Source organism: Pan paniscus, chromosome 1 (assembly GCF_029289425.2).
Source record: "Pan paniscus chromosome 1, NHGRI_mPanPan1-v2.0_pri, whole genome shotgun sequence".
Classification (NCBI taxonomy): domain Eukaryota; kingdom Metazoa; phylum Chordata; class Mammalia; order Primates; family Hominidae; genus Pan; species Pan paniscus.
In genome coordinates this window covers 151,486,107-151,504,002 of record NC_073249.2, presented here as the reverse complement: position 1 = coordinate 151,504,002, position 17,896 = coordinate 151,486,107, and the positions used below count along the sequence as shown (strand labels likewise).

General features: G+C 38.5%; 1 protein-coding gene across 17 annotated transcripts in view; it reads right to left on the bottom strand.

Annotated features, from left to right (window-relative positions):
* Positions 1 to 17,896, bottom strand: part of SLC44A5 (solute carrier family 44 member 5) — a 514,570-nt gene that overhangs the window by 179,781 nt on the left and 316,893 nt on the right. For 14 of the 17 annotated variants that reach the window (XM_055117228.2, XM_055117202.2, XM_055117223.2 and 11 more), the window contains one exon: positions 7,973 to 8,011. The exons of 1 other annotated variant lie outside the window; for it this stretch is intronic. In XM_055117228.2, coding sequence (XP_054973203.2) covers positions 7,973 to 8,011 — 39 coding nt within the window. Of the gene's footprint in view, positions 1 to 7,972; positions 8,012 to 8,434; positions 8,466 to 9,744; positions 9,812 to 17,896 lie in introns of all 17 variants that reach the window. 2 more of the 17 variants (XM_055117173.2, XM_055117169.2) reach the window with 2 other exon arrangements.

Here is a 17,896-nt window from a genome sequence, read left to right as displayed (position 1 = left end):
TCTCTACTAAAAATACAAAAATTAGCCAGGCGTGGTGGTGGGCACCTGTGGTCCCAGCAACTTGGGAGGCTGAGGCAGGAGAATGGCATGAACCCAGGAGGCAGAGCTTGCAGTGAGCCAAGATCGCTTCACTGCACTCCAGGTTGGGCGACAGAGTGAGACTCCGTCTAAAAAAAAAAGAAAAGAAAAAAGAAAAAAAAACCTCACATATCAATATTAACCTTGAATATAAGTGGCCTAAACACCCCACTAAAAGGCATAGAGTGGCAAATTGGATTTTTCTTTTTAAAAAAAGACCCAACCTTTCTCTGTCTTCAAGAGACACATATCATGTGTAACAACACCTATAGGCTCATTGCTCCTGAATGACTTTTGGGATAGAAAAAGGTCTATCAAATAAACAGGAAATGAAAAAGAGCAGGAGTGGCTATTCTTGTATGAGATAAAACAGGATTTAAACTCACAACAGAAAAAAAGACAAAAAAAGGGTATTACATAATGATAAAGAGTTCATTTAAACAAAAAAGACATATTTGCCCTAAATATATATGTACTCAACATTGGAGCACTCAGATTCATAAAACAGGTACTTCTACACCTATGGAAAGACTTAAACATCCAATAATAATGGAGAACCTCAATACCCTAACTAAGAGTGTTAGATCATTGAGGCAGAAAACTAACAAAGAAATTCTGGACTAAATTCAATTCTTGACCAACTGGACCTAAAAGACATTCTACAAGATACTACCCAACAACCACAGAATATACATTCTTCTCATGTGCATATGGAATAGTCTAAGATCAACCACATTCTTGGCCATAAAGCAAGTCTCAATAAATTTTAAAAAACTGAAATCATACCAGACATATTCTCAGACCACAGTGGAATAAAAATATACATCATCGCCAAGAGGATTTCTCAAAACCACACAACTACATGAAAAGTAAGCTCCTGAATGACTTTTGGGTAACCAACAAAATTAATGAAATAAAAAAATTCTTTGAAATAAATGAAAAGAGAGACACAACATAGCAAAATCTCTGGGATGCAGCAAAAGCAGTGTTAAGAGGAAAGTTTATGGCACTAAATACCTATATTGAGAAGTTAGAAAAATCTCAAATTAACAATCTAATATCACACTTAGAGGAACTAGAAAAACAAGAACAAACTAATCCCAAAGCTGGCAGAAGAAAATAAATTACTAAAATCAGAACTAATTGACATTGAGGTGCCAAAATTCATTAAAAAGGATCAACAAAACAAAAAATTGGTTCTTTGAAAGGAGAAACAAATAATGCCAATAGACTACTAGCTAGATTAAAAAAGAAAAAAAGAGAGACAATCCAAATGAGCACAATGCCAACGACAATGGTGACATTACAACCAATCCCATAGAAATACAAAAGATCCTCAGAGACAATTATGAATACACCTATCTACACAAACTAAAAAATCTAGAGGAAATGGGTAAATTCATAGTCTCCCAAGATTTAATCAGGAAGAAACTGAAACACTGAACAGGCCAATAATGAATTCTGAAATAGAGCCAGTAACAAAAAATGTATCAACCAAAAAAAGCCCTGTAGCAGACAAACTCACAGCCAAATTCTACCAGATGTATAAAGAAGAGCTGGTACCAATCTTACTGAAACTATTCCAAAAAATCAAGGAGAGGAGACTCCTCCCTAACTCATTCTACAAAACCAGCATCATTCTGATATCAAAATCTGGGAAAGACACAAGAAACAGAGAAAACTCCAGGCCAATATCCTTGATGAACTTAGACACAAAAATCCTTAACAAAAAAAAAAAAATGAGCAAATCAAATCAAGCAGCACATCAATAAGCTAATTCATCCTATCAATTAGGATTTATTCCTGGGATGCAAGGTTGGTTCAACATACGTGAATCAGTAAATGTGACTCACCACATCAGCAGAATTAAAAACAAAGACCATATGATCATCTCAATAGATGCAAAGAAAGCTTTTGATAAAATCCAATATCCCTTCATAATAAAAACTCTCAGTTTTTAAAAAATCTTCAAATGTCTAACAAAAGTAAGCATTAAAGGAGCATACCTCAAAATAATGAGCAATTTATGAAAAACCTGTAGCCAATATCATACTAAAAGAGCAAAAACTGGAAGCATTTCCCTTGAGGAACTGGAACAAGACAAGGATCCTCACTCTCACCACTCCTATTCAGTATAGTACTGGAAGTCCTAGCTAGTGCAATCAGGTGAGAGAACAAAACAAAACGGATCTAAATAGGAAAAGAATATGTAAAATTGTCTATCTCCACTGAAGATAGAACTCGATACAAAGAAAACTCTAAAGACTCTCTTGAAAGACTCCTAAACATAATAAATGACTTCAGTAAAGTTTTAGGATACAAAATCAATGTACAAAATCTAGTAGCATTTCTGTACAGAAGTAACATTCAAGCTGATAGCCAAATCAAAAATACAGTCCCATTTACAATAGCCAAAAATAAAACAAAATACCTAGGAATACATTTAACCAATGGTGTAAAATAGAGAACTACAAGGAGAACTACCAAACACTGCTGAAAGAAATCATAGATGACACAATCAAATGAAAAAATGAAAAAATATTCCTTGCACATAGATTGGAAGAATCAATATTGTTTAAATGGCCATACTGCCCAAAGCAATATACAGATTCAACATTATGCCTATCAAACCACCAACACCATTTTTTACAGAATTAGAAAAAACTAATCTAAAATTTATATAAGACCAAAAAAGAGCCCAAATAGCCAAAGCATCCTAAACAAAAAGAACAAAGTTGGCATCACATTACCCAACTTCAGACATCACATTACCCAATTTCAAACTATACTATAAGGCTACAGTAATCAAAACAGCATGGTACTGGCATAAAAACAGACATATAGACCAATGGAATAGAATAGAGAACTCAGAAATAAAGCTGCACTCCTACAACCAACTGACTTTCAACAAAGCCAACAATAATAAGCAATAAGGAAAGGACTCCCTGTTTAATAAATGGTGCTGTGGTAGCTGGCTATCCATATGCAAAAGAAAGAAACTAGACCTCCTACCTATCACCATATACAAAACTTAACTCGTGATGGATTGAATATTTAAATGTAAGACCTCAAACTGTAAGAATACTAGAATACCACCTAGGAAATAACCTTCTAGACATTGGTCTTGGCAAAGAATTTAGAACTAAGTCCACAAAAGCAGTTTTAACAACAACGACAAAAAAATTAAGCCAGGCACAGTGGCTGACACCTGTAATCCCAGCACTTTGGGAGGCCAAGATGGGTGGATTGCTTGAGTCTGGAAGTTTGAGACCAGCCTGGGCAACATAGTGAGACCCCCATCTCTACAAAAAACATAGAAATTAGCCAGGCATCATGGCACATAGTCCCAACTACTCAGAAGGCCAAGATGGAAGGATTACTGGAGCCTAGGAAGGTCTAAGCTGCAGTGAGCCATGATCACGCCACTGCACTTCAGCCTGAGGGACAGAATGGGAACCTATCTCAAAAAAAAAATTGACAAGTGGGACCTAATTAAACTAAAGAGCTTCTGCACAGCAAGAGAAACTATCAACAGGGTAAAGAGACAACTGACAGAATGGGATAAAATATTAATAGCAAACTATGCACCCAACAAAGGTCTAATATCCAGAATCTATAAGGAACTTAACCAAACAAGTAAAAAACAACTCCATTAAAAGGTGGACAAGATACTTCAAAAAGAAGATATACAAGTGGCCAAGAAACAAATGAAAAAAATGCTTCACATCATGCATCATCAGAGAAATGCAAATCAAAACCACAAAGCAATACCATCTCACACCAGTGAGAGTGGTAATTATAAAAAAGTTAAAAAATAACAGATGTTGGTGAGTACACAGAGAAAAAGGAACTCTTTATGCTGTTGGTAGGAATGTAAATGAGTTCAGTCACTGTGGAAAGCAGTTTGGAGATTTCTCAAAGAAGCAAAAATAGAACTACTGCTCAACCTAGCAATCCCATTGCTTGGTATATATCCAAAGGAAAAGAAATTGTTCTACCAAAAAGACACCTGCACTTGTATGTTTATTGCACCAGGATTCACAATAGCAAAGATATGGAATCAAACTAGGTGCCCATCAACAGTGGAATGGATAAAGAAACTGTGGTACATATACACCAGGGAATACTATGCAGCCACAAAAAGAGAGAAATTATATCCTTTGAAGCAACATGGATATAGGTGGAGGCCATCATCCTAAGTTAATTGATGCAGAAATAGAAAGCCAAACACTGCATATTTTCCCGTATAAGTGGGAGCTAAACATTGGGTACATACAGACATAAACATGGGAACAATAGACACTAGGGACTATAAGATGGGAGTGAGGATGGGGACAAGGGTTGAAAATCAACCTATTGGGTACTCTGCTCACTATTTGGGTGACAGATTCTACCTCAATAGTTCTATCCCAAACCCTCACATCATGCAATATACCCTTGTAACAAGCCTGCACGTGTGCCCTCTGAATCTAAAATAAAATTTGAAATTCAAAGAATAAGATAGAAAAATATCTAAACACTGTTTTCATTGTCTCGCATGTCATGCAGATCTTTGCCTAGAAAAGCTGGAAAGCCATCTCAACTTTCTTTGATTTGGCTAAGGAAGTGTTATTTGAAGGATTATTATGAAACAAGTATTGATACCTCATTTAAAAAGACTCTCTGTATACATACACATATGCCCATACATATGTATACATATGACAATGTAATCATGTTTTATGTTATTACAAAGGGTTAAAAACTCTTCCTTATCCTGTATACTTTAAAGTAATATATGTTTATGTTTGGTTATAAATAAAGATTTTGACATGTCAGAATCAAATTGGTAGGGTCAAAGTAGCCAATATCCAAAATGGCATACTGTACGTTAGGCTAATATATTTGCTTTTGTGGTTTGATAATTATGTACTATAAATTAGATAAAATGTGATAAATGAAAAAAGTAATATTGACTCATTAGAATTGTGCTTTGAGCATTTTAAATAGCAGTTGGTTATTTATTTGCTCACTTCACGACTTGATTTTGAAAATAGGAACTGTAATTATAAACAGATTTGTCTGATTATTTTGTGGAGAATAGAACAGAGTAGGGTAATAGCTGCAGATAAAAATGAGTTAGGAGGTAATGGTAGGTATCTAACTGAGAAATAACAGTTGTTTGAATGAAGCAATTTAGTGGAGATGGTGAGTGGTGATGCCCTTATTAGAGAAAGGAAGGTAGACACAAGAGCAGATTTGGTGGGGTATAAAGTCAAATAAATAAGTCCAGGGCAAGAAAGAGCAATCAGGGCTAGAGATGTAAATCTAGGACTTAACAGCACATTCATGGTATTTAAAACTATGGGATCAGATACAATTACCTAGAAAAGTCAGAGAAAATGCATCCTGGGGGCTCTCCAACACCCAGACTTTAAGTGTGAGTGACTGGCCAGAGAAGGAGAGATCAGAGAGTCAGGAGGAAACCCAGGAGAGTGTGGTATCATGGAAGCAGAAGAGGAAAGTTTAAAAAAGTAGAGTGGCTGAGCATGCTAAATGCTGCTGAGAGAGAGTAAGGTGAGGAAAAGAATTCTGTAATGGAAGCGCAAGATACAAGTCTGTGGAAATGATAAAAAACTGTTTCATGAAGTAATGCAGATACAACTCCAGTTGGAGTGGGTTAATGAGGGAATAGGAGAAAAGTGGAGTCAATGCCTATAAACAATTCTTTTGAGTTTTAGCGTGATGAAAGGGTTAATTGATCATTTTTTTAAAATAAATTTCAGGCGGCTGTATTAAGGCATATTTACATGTAGGCAAGAGAGAGAGGGGATAATTGCAAGAGCAAAGTCTTTGAAGAGGCAATGCTGATAGAGGTGCTATGAGCCTTGGAAAGGATGAGGACAACCCTTCCCTGTAACAGAAGAGGAAGTGAAACGAGCCACTGGCTTTGGTGGGCCTCAGCTTCTTTGGAACACAAGGCTGTTGAAGAATGTGTCCTATGGGTTAACACCAATAACACTCCAATTCTCCCAAGCTTACCCACATTGTTAGCACAGTTAAGCTTTCTTTAATATCAGGCTCTTAAAAAGAAGTGTAAATGTGGAGTGAATGAACCAAAAAGAAAGGACAAAAATGCCATCATCCACCCAATTGAAATCCAAGGCCTGTTTATCCACTCACCCCTGAATACTGAGTGCACCCCAGATCTTAGGATCTGGGAGTGTTTCCCTCTGCTGAGATGCACTTTTAGTGGATGCAAAACCAACAGTTCCTCCTGGGCCATGACTCAGCAGAGTTATCCCAGTAATACCTTGTCTGGGAGAATGGAAATGGCATAGTACAATATCCTATATTGAACCTTTCCTCTTTCTTTTACTTCTGTCCATTCAAGCAGAAGCAGCACTCAGTGGTACTTCTCTCCTTGGGCTACTTTATATCAGAAGTGGAGTGTTTTTCCTCATTAGCTTATTTATCTCATAAACCTTGTGAGAAAGATGAGGGCTTTATTTTAGGCCTAATTACTTTATTCCAAGTGAGAAGACAAGGTATATGAATAAAAACATAACTCAGATCATACTGAGCAAAAAACATTATTTTGACCCATGATACATTTTGAGGCAGAATGATTCAGACTTCTGATGGCACAAAAAAGACTTGACCTCTACTTTGTTTTAAGGTAGGAAAAAACCATCTGCTGATACATTTTTTACCTTTTTATTTCAACCCCTGAGATTAAAAAATTACAAATGGAAATTTACAAAATAGCCTCTACAAAAGTTTCTATTACCTACCTTTCTACCTTATATGATCATATATGATTAAGTAACAAAATCTATATGAAGGAATTTTGAAACTGTAAAATGCTATCTAAGTGTGAGAACAAACAGCAGCATCTAAGTAGGTAAAATTAAAGTACATGAGAGTCAATAAATGGGTTTTGAGAAAAGAGGCAGGAAAGTACATGTATGATCATATTTTCTTATACATTTATTTAATCGACAAACAATAATTGTGTATATTTATGGGTTGCAATGGGATGTTTTGCTCTATGTATACATTGTAGAAAGATTAAGTTAAGCTAATTAACATATCCATCACCTTGCTATGGTGATCACAGTTAATAATAATGTATTGCATATTTTAAAATTGCTAATAGAATGGACTTTTAACATTCTCACCACATATATAATAATCTTTTATTTGAAGATTGGGGATCCAAGTAATGTTGGAAGTCACCGAGTAAAAGTACTTGTTTATATACCTCAGGGGCAATGAGATTGCACAAAGGAAGAGAAATTCTTGAAGCCAGTGCTGCTGAAATTTTTGTTTGCACATGAATCACCTGAGAATCTTCTGAAGGTGCAGATTCTGATTCAATAAGTCTGGGATGGGACTTGAGATGCCGAATTTCCAACTCCCAGGTCCTACTCATGCTGCTGGTCTACAGACCACACTTTGAGTAGCAAGAATCAACTCTATGGGGCTGACTAAGGAGAGAGCCGGCTGTCGGAAAAAGAAGACTGAATAATATACACATAGTGTCATGAAAGCTGGAGAGTGAAGGTGTTTATTGGAGAGAGAGATTTGAACAAGACTCATGTGTCAAAGTCACAAACTGAGCTGAAAGGAAGGAAAGAAAACAAGATGTGTCAGGTGAGCTGGGGTGATAAAGCATCAGTAGCTGCATGATGCTTTTCCTGGGAAATTCATTTACAACTCCAAAAAGAGGGAACCCTTTCAGGAAGGAGAAACCAGACAGTTGAAAGAAGAATCCAAAAAAAGTTTCAGTCAGCAATTATTCTTTACCAAACAAATATTTCGCTATTCCTAGATTTTAAAAGAATCACATATTTCTCAATGGATAGACTGTCATGAAAGATTCTTAGCACTTAATACTCAGACTATGACTTACCAAAGTCCTCTTCCTCAGAGGGAGTATCTGCTGGTTTTTCTAGGAAAAAGCACAAAAGGCAAAAAAAATATTTGTAGGGGCTGATGACTCTGAGGTTCTATACACATCTCTCCCTATCCTAAAAAATCTTAGTCTTTAGACTAACACACAAAATAACATAAGGCAGTTGGACTGGTTGAAGTAATTCTTTATACACAAAGCTGCCAATAATGAGCATTTATTCTTAAGAAGTTACCAAAAAAATAATTCATGAAGGTGCTGGAGGTAAGAGGTTTGGGGATGATGAAATAAAGCTGTTAATTCTTCCATTTGCATCTATGACTTGTATAATGTAGGTGATATGTAGAGACTTGAAAAATTCATTACTAAGAAATGAGGCATTTTGTTTACTTTCATTTTCTGTTCCTGCTTTAAACTTCAGAAGACACATTAGTCATGAAAAACTTAATATGCATTAAATACCTTTTATTACATGCAGAATAGCCAGTGTAGCCTAGGGAAAAGAGATATATTTTGAATTCAGCAGTCCCACCTTAATCACACTATGTGTGGCCTTTAGCTTTAACAGAAACTCCCATGTGATAACTATGAATGACTCTATTCAATTTGGAAGGTACAAATTATGGTAATTTTGGGGAATGGGGAGGTGGCACGTGCCATAATGAACAATAACAGCATCCTAATGCTTCAAGTGTCACATATGTTAAACAAAAACACTAATGCTTTCTATGAACACCCCATTCTCTGGTGCTTTATCAGACTTGCCAACTCATTAATTAGAGCTATTGAAAAGAATTCCGTCTATAGACCTCATGGGCAGAAATTACAATGCTTGGTTTCCCCATTGATTTTTCATCAATCGGACTAACAGTAGCAAATCATTGAGAGTCAGAGTTGGGGTAAAGATTACAGGGAAAGCGAACATTTGTAAATTGTGTTCCTTTGGGAAAAATAATAATAACGATAATTAAAATAGTAACCAACTTTTGAACACTTACTATGCACCAGGTGCCATGTTTCATTTATGTTATCTCATTTAATATTCACAACAAGCCTTGCAGTAGTTACAATAATCGGTTCACTTCTAAAAATGAGAATCCAAGGTTCCCAGAGGCAACGTGAACTTTTGGGTCTAATCTTTGTTTAAAGTCACACTGCTAGTAAGTGGGGAAGCTGGAATTCAAACTTAGGTCTGTGTGCTCCAGAGTCCATTTGTAATCAATATAACTACTAGCCTCCAGTAATGTCAAATGTATGAGAAAAATAAAGATTACTCATAACATTTTCAGGATATTCCCCACCACCACACACACACCTTTAAAACTAGCAATGCTGACCCACATTCATTAGGATGGTAAGCATTATTAGGGACATACAGGTTTCACACTTACCATTTAAAAAGCTAAATGAAATGCCCAAAATATAAAATAGCCATCCCTTGCTGATTTTCTTAAAATAGTATGTACGTGCAAGGATTGGCACCTGAGAGGTAGAATAAAATGAATAAAATGTCAAGATACAATACGGACTACCTTTTTCCTGTTCCTGGGCCCTAAATGACTGAGTTTGCCTTTAATGTCCTGAATACATTTTTAAAAAACAACAAAATTGGAGGTTCATGGTTATCTTAAAAGGTTACATGTCATAGCTTTTTGTATCATGCACTTCTAATCACATTTTAGCTTATATAATAACAGTGGTCAGCCTCTGCCTCCAGCCCTCTACTCCAATTTTCTCCAGCTCCCTCAGCTATATAAACTAGTAAATTTCACCTGCAGACCCAGTCCCATTTGGAATCAGTGCCGGGTATAGCAGGAAGCATGTCAGTAATCTCAGACCCTGCCAATGAGAGGAGAAGGGAACTGGTAGTTACTATAATGCAGGTGTTTCACAGATGAAGTTAAATCCTCTTAACAACCATACACTGTATCATATACCCCATTTTACACTTGAGAATACTGAAACTAGGCTGGTGAAAATATTTGACCAACGTTGTACCTTGTCATTGGTTAAGGAACAAACAAAGCAAACAAAGAAAGCAGGATCTAGGTGGTCTCCATCTCCCAGGCTAAATTCCATACAGTATAGTTTTGACTCCTCTTTCTCAATTTTGCATAATGAATCAAAAAAAGCAAAGTTCATATTTTGGCATGATCAGTTTACAAGATGGTTGAGCCTGAGTTCTGTAACAGCTTATGTCTTTTTCAAAACTTGTTTAGGAGAACATTCGTATCTTATGTAGGCTGCCTTCTGGTGTCTGCGTAAGATACCAAAGCCATACTATTTTGACCTTGACAACAACTGGGAAGACTGGAATCTAGTGTGAGAGAAGTTCTTGGACATTCACCCTGCCTGCTTATATCTAGTATAGAAAATTTAGAATGAAGTTTCAGACTAGGAGCCAAAAGAGTCATACTTTCCAGTTTTATTGCTGGGCCTTTTACCACACTTTATTCCCTTTTATCTTTCTTGCTTGGAAGGTCTGTTCAGGGGGATGAGAACTGGTAGGAGATGGAGGTGGAGGAGGGGGTAGCAATGAGTGGAACTCATTGATGTGAGTCCTGCTCCTATTGTGTCATCCTGAGACCTTATTAAAAAGAAGCAAGACCCTAGACCCATAATCAAGCACAGCATCACTAATGATGGGTCAACCGGATGTTGTTTCTCCTGATGTAAGGCAATAGAGTTTATACGGCATACCTAGCTAGTATGTATTCTGGCTGAAAATACCCAACAGGAGCCACCACCAATGATTTAGATTTAATCTAACCTACACATAAGAAATAAAGAAGATAAATAAACTAAATGAAATCACTGGAAAGGAACTAAACAAATCCAGAAAGTGAGATATTCTCCAGGGCAATAGGTCAGTGTCAGAGGAAAAGCGGAGTGTGCTAATCAGAAGAGACTTCAGGGACATAGCTACCAGATGCAAGGTCTGGCCCTGGATTAGACCCTGATTTGGACAGAATGTGGTAAATACAGTGTTGGGGGACAATTGGGGCAATCTGAATTAGAATGAATATTAGCTAAATTTAACATTTGTTGTAATGGAAAGATGGAAAATCTTAACAGAAAAAAAGCAGGTAGCAAAAAGCATGTAAAAGCAAAATCTCATTATTGTAAAAAAATTGTATATCTGGAAGGAAATATAAGAACGGTTATATCAGTGGTGATTAAAATATGTTGCTTTATTTAGTTAAATTTTCCTTTGATGTTTTCTTTGACTTTCTGTAATGCATGTAAAACTGCTTTTATAAGCAATCTACAGATCTTTTTACAAAAAAATACCTGCACTCATATGTTTATTGCAGAACTGTTCGAAATACCAAAGTTATTGAATCAACCTAAGTGTTCACCAACAGTAGGTTAGATAAAGAAAATGTGGTACATACACAACCATGGAATACTAAGCCGCTGTTAAAAAGAATGAAATCATGTCCATAGCAGCAACGTGGGTGAAGCTGGAGGCCATTATCCAAAGTGAATCAGCACAGAAACCGAAAATCAAGCACCACATTTTCTCACTTACAAGTGGGAGCTAAACAAAGGGAATATGTAGACATAAAGATGAAAACAATAGACATTCATGACTCTAAGAAAGGAGAGGAAAGGATGGGGATACAAGGGTTGAAAAATAACATATTAGGTACTATGTTCACTATATTTGGGTGATGGGTTCCATAAAAGTCCAAACCCCAGCATTATGCAATATACTCACATAACAAACCTGCACATGTATCCCTGAATCTGTAATTTTATAAAACCTGCTCTTACAGTAATAAAAATTATTTTAATTAAAAATAATTACTTTGAAATGGAAGTGCATGGGTCCTTCTCACAGAGCCTATTTTTTAGTACTCAGAATACATAACTAGTAGGTAGAATCTTCAGGAATCAAACACAAAGGTTACACATTTTTAAGTACGACCTTTACTTCTATTCACTCTTTGGGCTTCAGGTGCCAGGGATGAGTCCCTGCACTCATTTAACATTTGAGTTGCTCTAGCATTCTTGTCACTGTCAGCAGCTTTCCCTCACCCCCTGTGTTGGGCTCATCAATGTGAAAGTCTGGGCTTCTGCCTTAGTTGCTTTGCCCAGGGCTCCATTCCCCTTTCCTGAGCCCACCTGCTTGGCTTTGGCCTGAGGTCCTACCTTGCTTCTGCCAACCCTGAAGACTGAATCCCACTCTTAGAACTCCAAATCTCTGACTTGACTATGTCTGTGAGTAGAGAGAAGGCTCAGTGCCATGATGCTGCCATTTATCTGAATTTCCAGCATCTTCTCATGGCAAGGACTGCCACTGCTGTGCCCTGCTTGCCAAATTGGATTCTTTTTGATTGCTGTTGTCTGTCCAAACTATGCCTGATCTTGGCATGCCTATTATACTGCAATAGACAAGGCAACTGCTCTTGTAAGGTGAGCCTCTGAAGCTGGCTTCATTTCCTACTCTGTCCTGGCTTCCACCCTCATTCTACTCACTGGCTTTTGCTATAGAGCCCTGAAGTCTGGAAGCCCAAGACAGAGCTGATGCCAAGTCTGCATCATTTGAGAAAGAGGCTGGTTATAAACTCACTACTTAGGGCAAGAAATGGAACCAGGGTAAGAGGACAACCATGTCCAGAGGCTTATTATTTCCTTCCTTTAATTTATTCACTCATTTAACAAACATTTACTGAACTCTAACTGGATATCAAATTCCATGCTGGGCACTGGAACTACATAGGTGAACAAGAGAATCTCTGTCCTCATGGAGTTTTTTATAATGCATCAGGATGATAGATCTTAAGCAAATCAGCATACCAATCATTATTTGCTTGCAAATGTGACATGATACATGCTGTGAAGAATAAATACAAGGTGTGAAGACAGCATTTAATCTGGAATTTAAAGGATGAGTAAGAGTTTGTATGATGGTTGGCAGCCTCAGCAAAAGGCAAGCATGGCCAGAGATCCTATGATGGGAAGGAGCTTGGCATCTATGAGGAACTGAAACAAGGCCAACATGTGGCTGGAGGACACTGGGCGAGGGGCTGGGTGGTGTGAGCTGGGGCTAGAGAAGTGAGATGGGAAGGAGAATGAACACATTTGACTGTCATATAGAAGGCCCCAGCTGCTCCCCATCTAGATGCCCTTGTAAACATATATACTGCAGCACGGAGGTTTGAGATGGACCTGAGGCTGCTGAGTATCACCTGTAACCTTCTGTGTTCTCAAAAAAAATTTGCTGCTGAGTCCAAAAAGTAACAGTATTCTGGGCATCATGGTTGGGCACTGGAAACAAAACAAAACTCATTATCCTGTGCATCAGTATCCTGTTTTTCAATTCTAGCAGACAAAATTTCAAGAAAAATGTAGTGGAGTTAGAGATGGCCCAGAGAAAGGCAACAGAGAAAGGGCTAAAAAATGTGATCCACACATGAAGCACCCCACCAAGAGAGAAGAAAGTTGATAGTTAAGATGACCAAAGTCTACAAAATCATAAAGCTATAGAATGGTTACAGGGGAGAGGAAGTTGAACACAACATTTTGATAGTTAGAAATAGTATGTGTGTGTTTTGAAATGTATAAGGTTTGAAAACTCATAGCCTGAAAAAAACACATTTTGGACAAATGAGATAATGTTCTGTTTTCTGTATAGTCACAGGGGAGTCCAAGAGGCCTGGCCCAGTACTGCCTCTCACTCACTATGGCTTTGGGGTAAAGAAGGATCCTGAGTTTGTCTCCTTCTCTGTAAAATGGGATGGAGCTGTTTCACGGGGTTTTTTAAGAAACAGATGACATTTGAAATGTTCACTACAAGAGGTGGCTGGCAAGATGGCCAAATAGAAACAGCTGTGGTCTGTGGCTTCCAGCAAGATCAACGCAGAAGGCAGGTGATTTCTGCATTTCGAACTGAGGTACCCTGCTCATCTCATTGGGACTGGTTAGACAATGGGTGTAGCCCACAGAGGATGAGCTGAAGTAGGGTGAGGCATCACCTCACCTGTGAAGCACAAGGGGTTAGGGAACTCCCTCCCCTAGCTGAGAGAAGCCATGAGGGACTGTCCCAAGAGGAACGGTGCATTCTGGCCCAGATACTACACTTTTCCCATGGTCTTCACAACCCACAGATTAGGAGATTCCCTCAGGTGCCTACACCACCACACCACCAGGGCCCTGGGTTCCAAGCAGAAAACTAGGCGCTGTTTGGGCAGACACTCAGCTCAGCTGCAGGAGTTTTTTTCATACCCCAGTGGTGCCTGGAATGCCAGTGAGACAGAACCATTTACTCCCCTGGAAAGGGTGCTGAAGCCAGGGAGCCAAGTGGTCTAGCTCAGTGGATCCCACACACATTAAGACCAGCAAGCTAAGATCCACTAGCTCGAAATTCTCGCTGACAGCACAGCAGTCTGAAGTCAACCTGGGACACTTGAGCTTGATGGGGGGAGGGACGTCCACCATTACTGAGGGCTCAGAAGAAGGTTTTCCTCTCACAGTGTAAACAAAGCTGTTGAGAAGTTCGAACTGGGTGGAGCCCACCACAGCACTGCAAAGACACTGTAGCCAGACTGCCTCTCTAGATTCCAACTCTGGGCAGGGCATCTCTGAAAGAAAGGCAGCAGCCCCAGTCAGGGGCTTATAGATAAAATGCCCATCTCCCTGGGACAGAGCACCTGGGAGAAGAGGCAGCTGCGGGCGCAGCTTCAGCAGACTTCAATGTTCCTGCCTGCTGGCTCTGAAGAGAGCAGCAAATCTCCCAGCACAGGGCTCGATCTCTGCTAAGGGACAGACTGCCTCCTCAAGTGGGCCCCTGACCCCTGTGCCTCCTGACTGGGAGATACCTCCCAGCAGGGGTCGACAGACACCTAATAGAAGAGAGCTCTGGCTGGCATCTGGCTGGTGCCCCTCTGGGATGAAGCTTCCAGAGGAAGAAACAGGTAGCAATCTTTGCTATTCTGCAGCCTCCTCTGGTGACACCCAGGAAAACAGGGTCTGGAGTAGACCTCCAGCAAACTCCAGCAGACCTGCAGCAGAGGAGCTTCACTGTTAGAAGGAAAACTAACAAACAGAAAAGAATAGCATTAACATCAACAAAAAGGATGCCCACACAAAAACCCATCTGAAGTTCGCCAACATCAAAGACCAAAGATACATAAATCCACAAAGATGAGGAAAAACCAGCACAAAAAGGCTGAAAATTACAAATACCACAATGCCTCTTCTCCTCCACAGGATCACAACTCCTCACCAGCAAGGGAACAAAACTGGACAGAGAATGAGTTTGACAAATTGACAGAAGTAGGCTTCAGAAGGTGGGTAATAACAAACTCCTCCGAGCTAAAGCAGCATGTTCTAACCCAATGCAAGGGAACTAAGAACCTTGCAAAAAAGTTAGAGGAATTGCTAACTAGAATAACCGCTTTAGGGAAGAATATAAATGACATGATGGAGCTGCAAAACACAGCACGAGAACTTTGTGAAGCATACACAAGTATCAATAGCTGAATTGATCAAGCAGAAGAAAGGATATCAGAGACTGAAGATCAACTTAATGTAATAAAGCATGAAGACAAGATTAGAGAAAAAAGAATGAAAAGGAATGAACAAAGCCTCCAAGAAATATGGGACTATGTGAAAAGACCAACCTACATTTGATTGGTGTATCTGAAGGTGACCAGGAGAATGGAACCAAGTTGGAAAACACTTTTCAGGCTATTATCCAGGAGAAGTCCCCAACCTAGCAAGAAAGGCCAACATGCAAATTCAGGAAATACAGAGAACACCACAGAGATACTCCTTGAGGAGAGCAACCCAAAGACACATAATCATCAGATTCAACAAGGTTAAAATGAAGGAAAAAATGTTAGGGGCAGCCAGAGCAAAAGGTCGGGTTACCCACAAAGGTAAACCCATCAGACTAACAGTGGATCTCTCTGCAGAAACCCTACAGCCAGAAGAGAGTGGGAGCAAATACTCAACATTCTTAAAGAAAAGAATTTTCAAACCAGAATTTAATATCCAGCCAAACTTAGCTTCATAAGAAAAGGAGAAATAAAACCCTTTACAGACAAGCAAATGCTGAGAAGTTTTGTCACCACCAGGACTGCCTTACAAGAGTTCCTGAAGGAAGCACTAAATATGGAAAGGAAAAACCAGTACCAGCTACTGCAAAAACATACCAATTGTAAAGACCATTGACATTATGAAGACACTACATCAACTAACGGGCAAAATAACTAGCTAGCATCAAAATGACAGGATCAAATTCACACATAACAATATTAACCTTGAATGTAAATGGGTTAAATGCCCCAATTTAAAGACACAGACTGGCAAATTGGATAAAGAGTCAAGACCCATTAGTGTGCTATATTCAGGAGACCCATCTCACGTGCAAAGGCACACACAGGCTCAAAATAAAGGAATGGAGGAAGATTTATGAAGCAAATGGAAAGCAAAAAGAAGCAAGGGTTGTAATCCTACTCTCTGATAAAACAGACTTTCAACAAACAGAGAATAGAAGAGACAAAGAAGGGCATTACATACTGGTAAAGGGATCAATGCAACAAGAAGAGCTCACTCTCCTAAATATATATGCACCCAATACAGGAGCACCCAGATTCATAAGATTCATAAAGCAAGTTCTTAGAGACCTACAAAGAGACTTAGACCCCCACACAATAATCGTGGGAGACTCTAACACCTCACTGTCAATATTAAACAGATCAATGAGGCAGAAAATTAACAATGATATTCAGGACTTGAACACAGCTCTGGACCAAGTGGACCTAAAATACATCTGCAGAACTCTCCACCCCAAATCAACAGAATATACATTCTTCACAGCACTACATTGCACTTATTCTAAAATTGACCACATAATTGGAAGTAAATCACTCCTCAGCAAATGCAAAAGAATGGAAATCATAACAAACCATCTCTCAGACCACAGTGCAATCAAAGTAGAACTCAGGATTAAGAAACTCACTCAAAACCATACAACTACATGAAAACTGAACAACCTGCTCCTGAATGACTACTGGGTAAACAGCAAAATTAAGGCAGAAATAATGAAGTTCTTTGAAACCAATGAGAACAAAGAGAAAATGTACCAAAATCTGTGGGACACAGCTAAAGCAGTGTTTAGAGGGAAATTCATAGCACCAAGTGCCCACAGGAGAAAGAAGGAAAGATCTAAAATCAACACCCTAACATCACAATTAAACAAACTAGAGAAGCAAGAGCAAACAAATTCAAAAGCTAGCAGAAGACAAGAAATAACTAAGATCAGAGCAGAACTGAAGGCGATAGAGATTTAAAAAAAAAAACCCTTTAAAAAATCAATGAATCCAGGAGCTGGTTTTTGAAAATATCAACAAAATAGATAGACCACTAGCAAGACTAATAAAGAAAAAAAGAAAGAAGAATTAAATAGATGCAATAAAAAATGATAGAGGGGATATCACCACCGATTCCACAGAAATACAAACTATCGTTAGAGAATACTGTAAACACCTCTACACAAATAAAGTAGAAAATCCAGAAGAAATGGATAAATTCCTGGACACATACAACCTCCCAAGACTAAACCAAGAAGAAGTTAAGTCCCTTAATAGACCAATAACAAGTTCTGAAGTTGAGGCAATAATTAATAGCCTACCAACCAAAAAAAGCCCAAGACCAGATAGAATCACAGCCAAATTCTACCAGGGGTACAAAGAAGAGCTGGTACCATTCCTTCTGAAATTCTTCCAAACTATGGAAATAGAGGGAATCCTCTGTAACTCATTTTATGAGACCAGCATCATCCTAATACCAAAACCCGGCAGTGACACAACAGAAAAAGAAAATTTCAGGCCAGTATCCTGATGAAAATCGATGTGAAAATCCTCAATAAAATACTGGCAAACCAAATCTGGCAGCACATCAAAAAGCTTATCC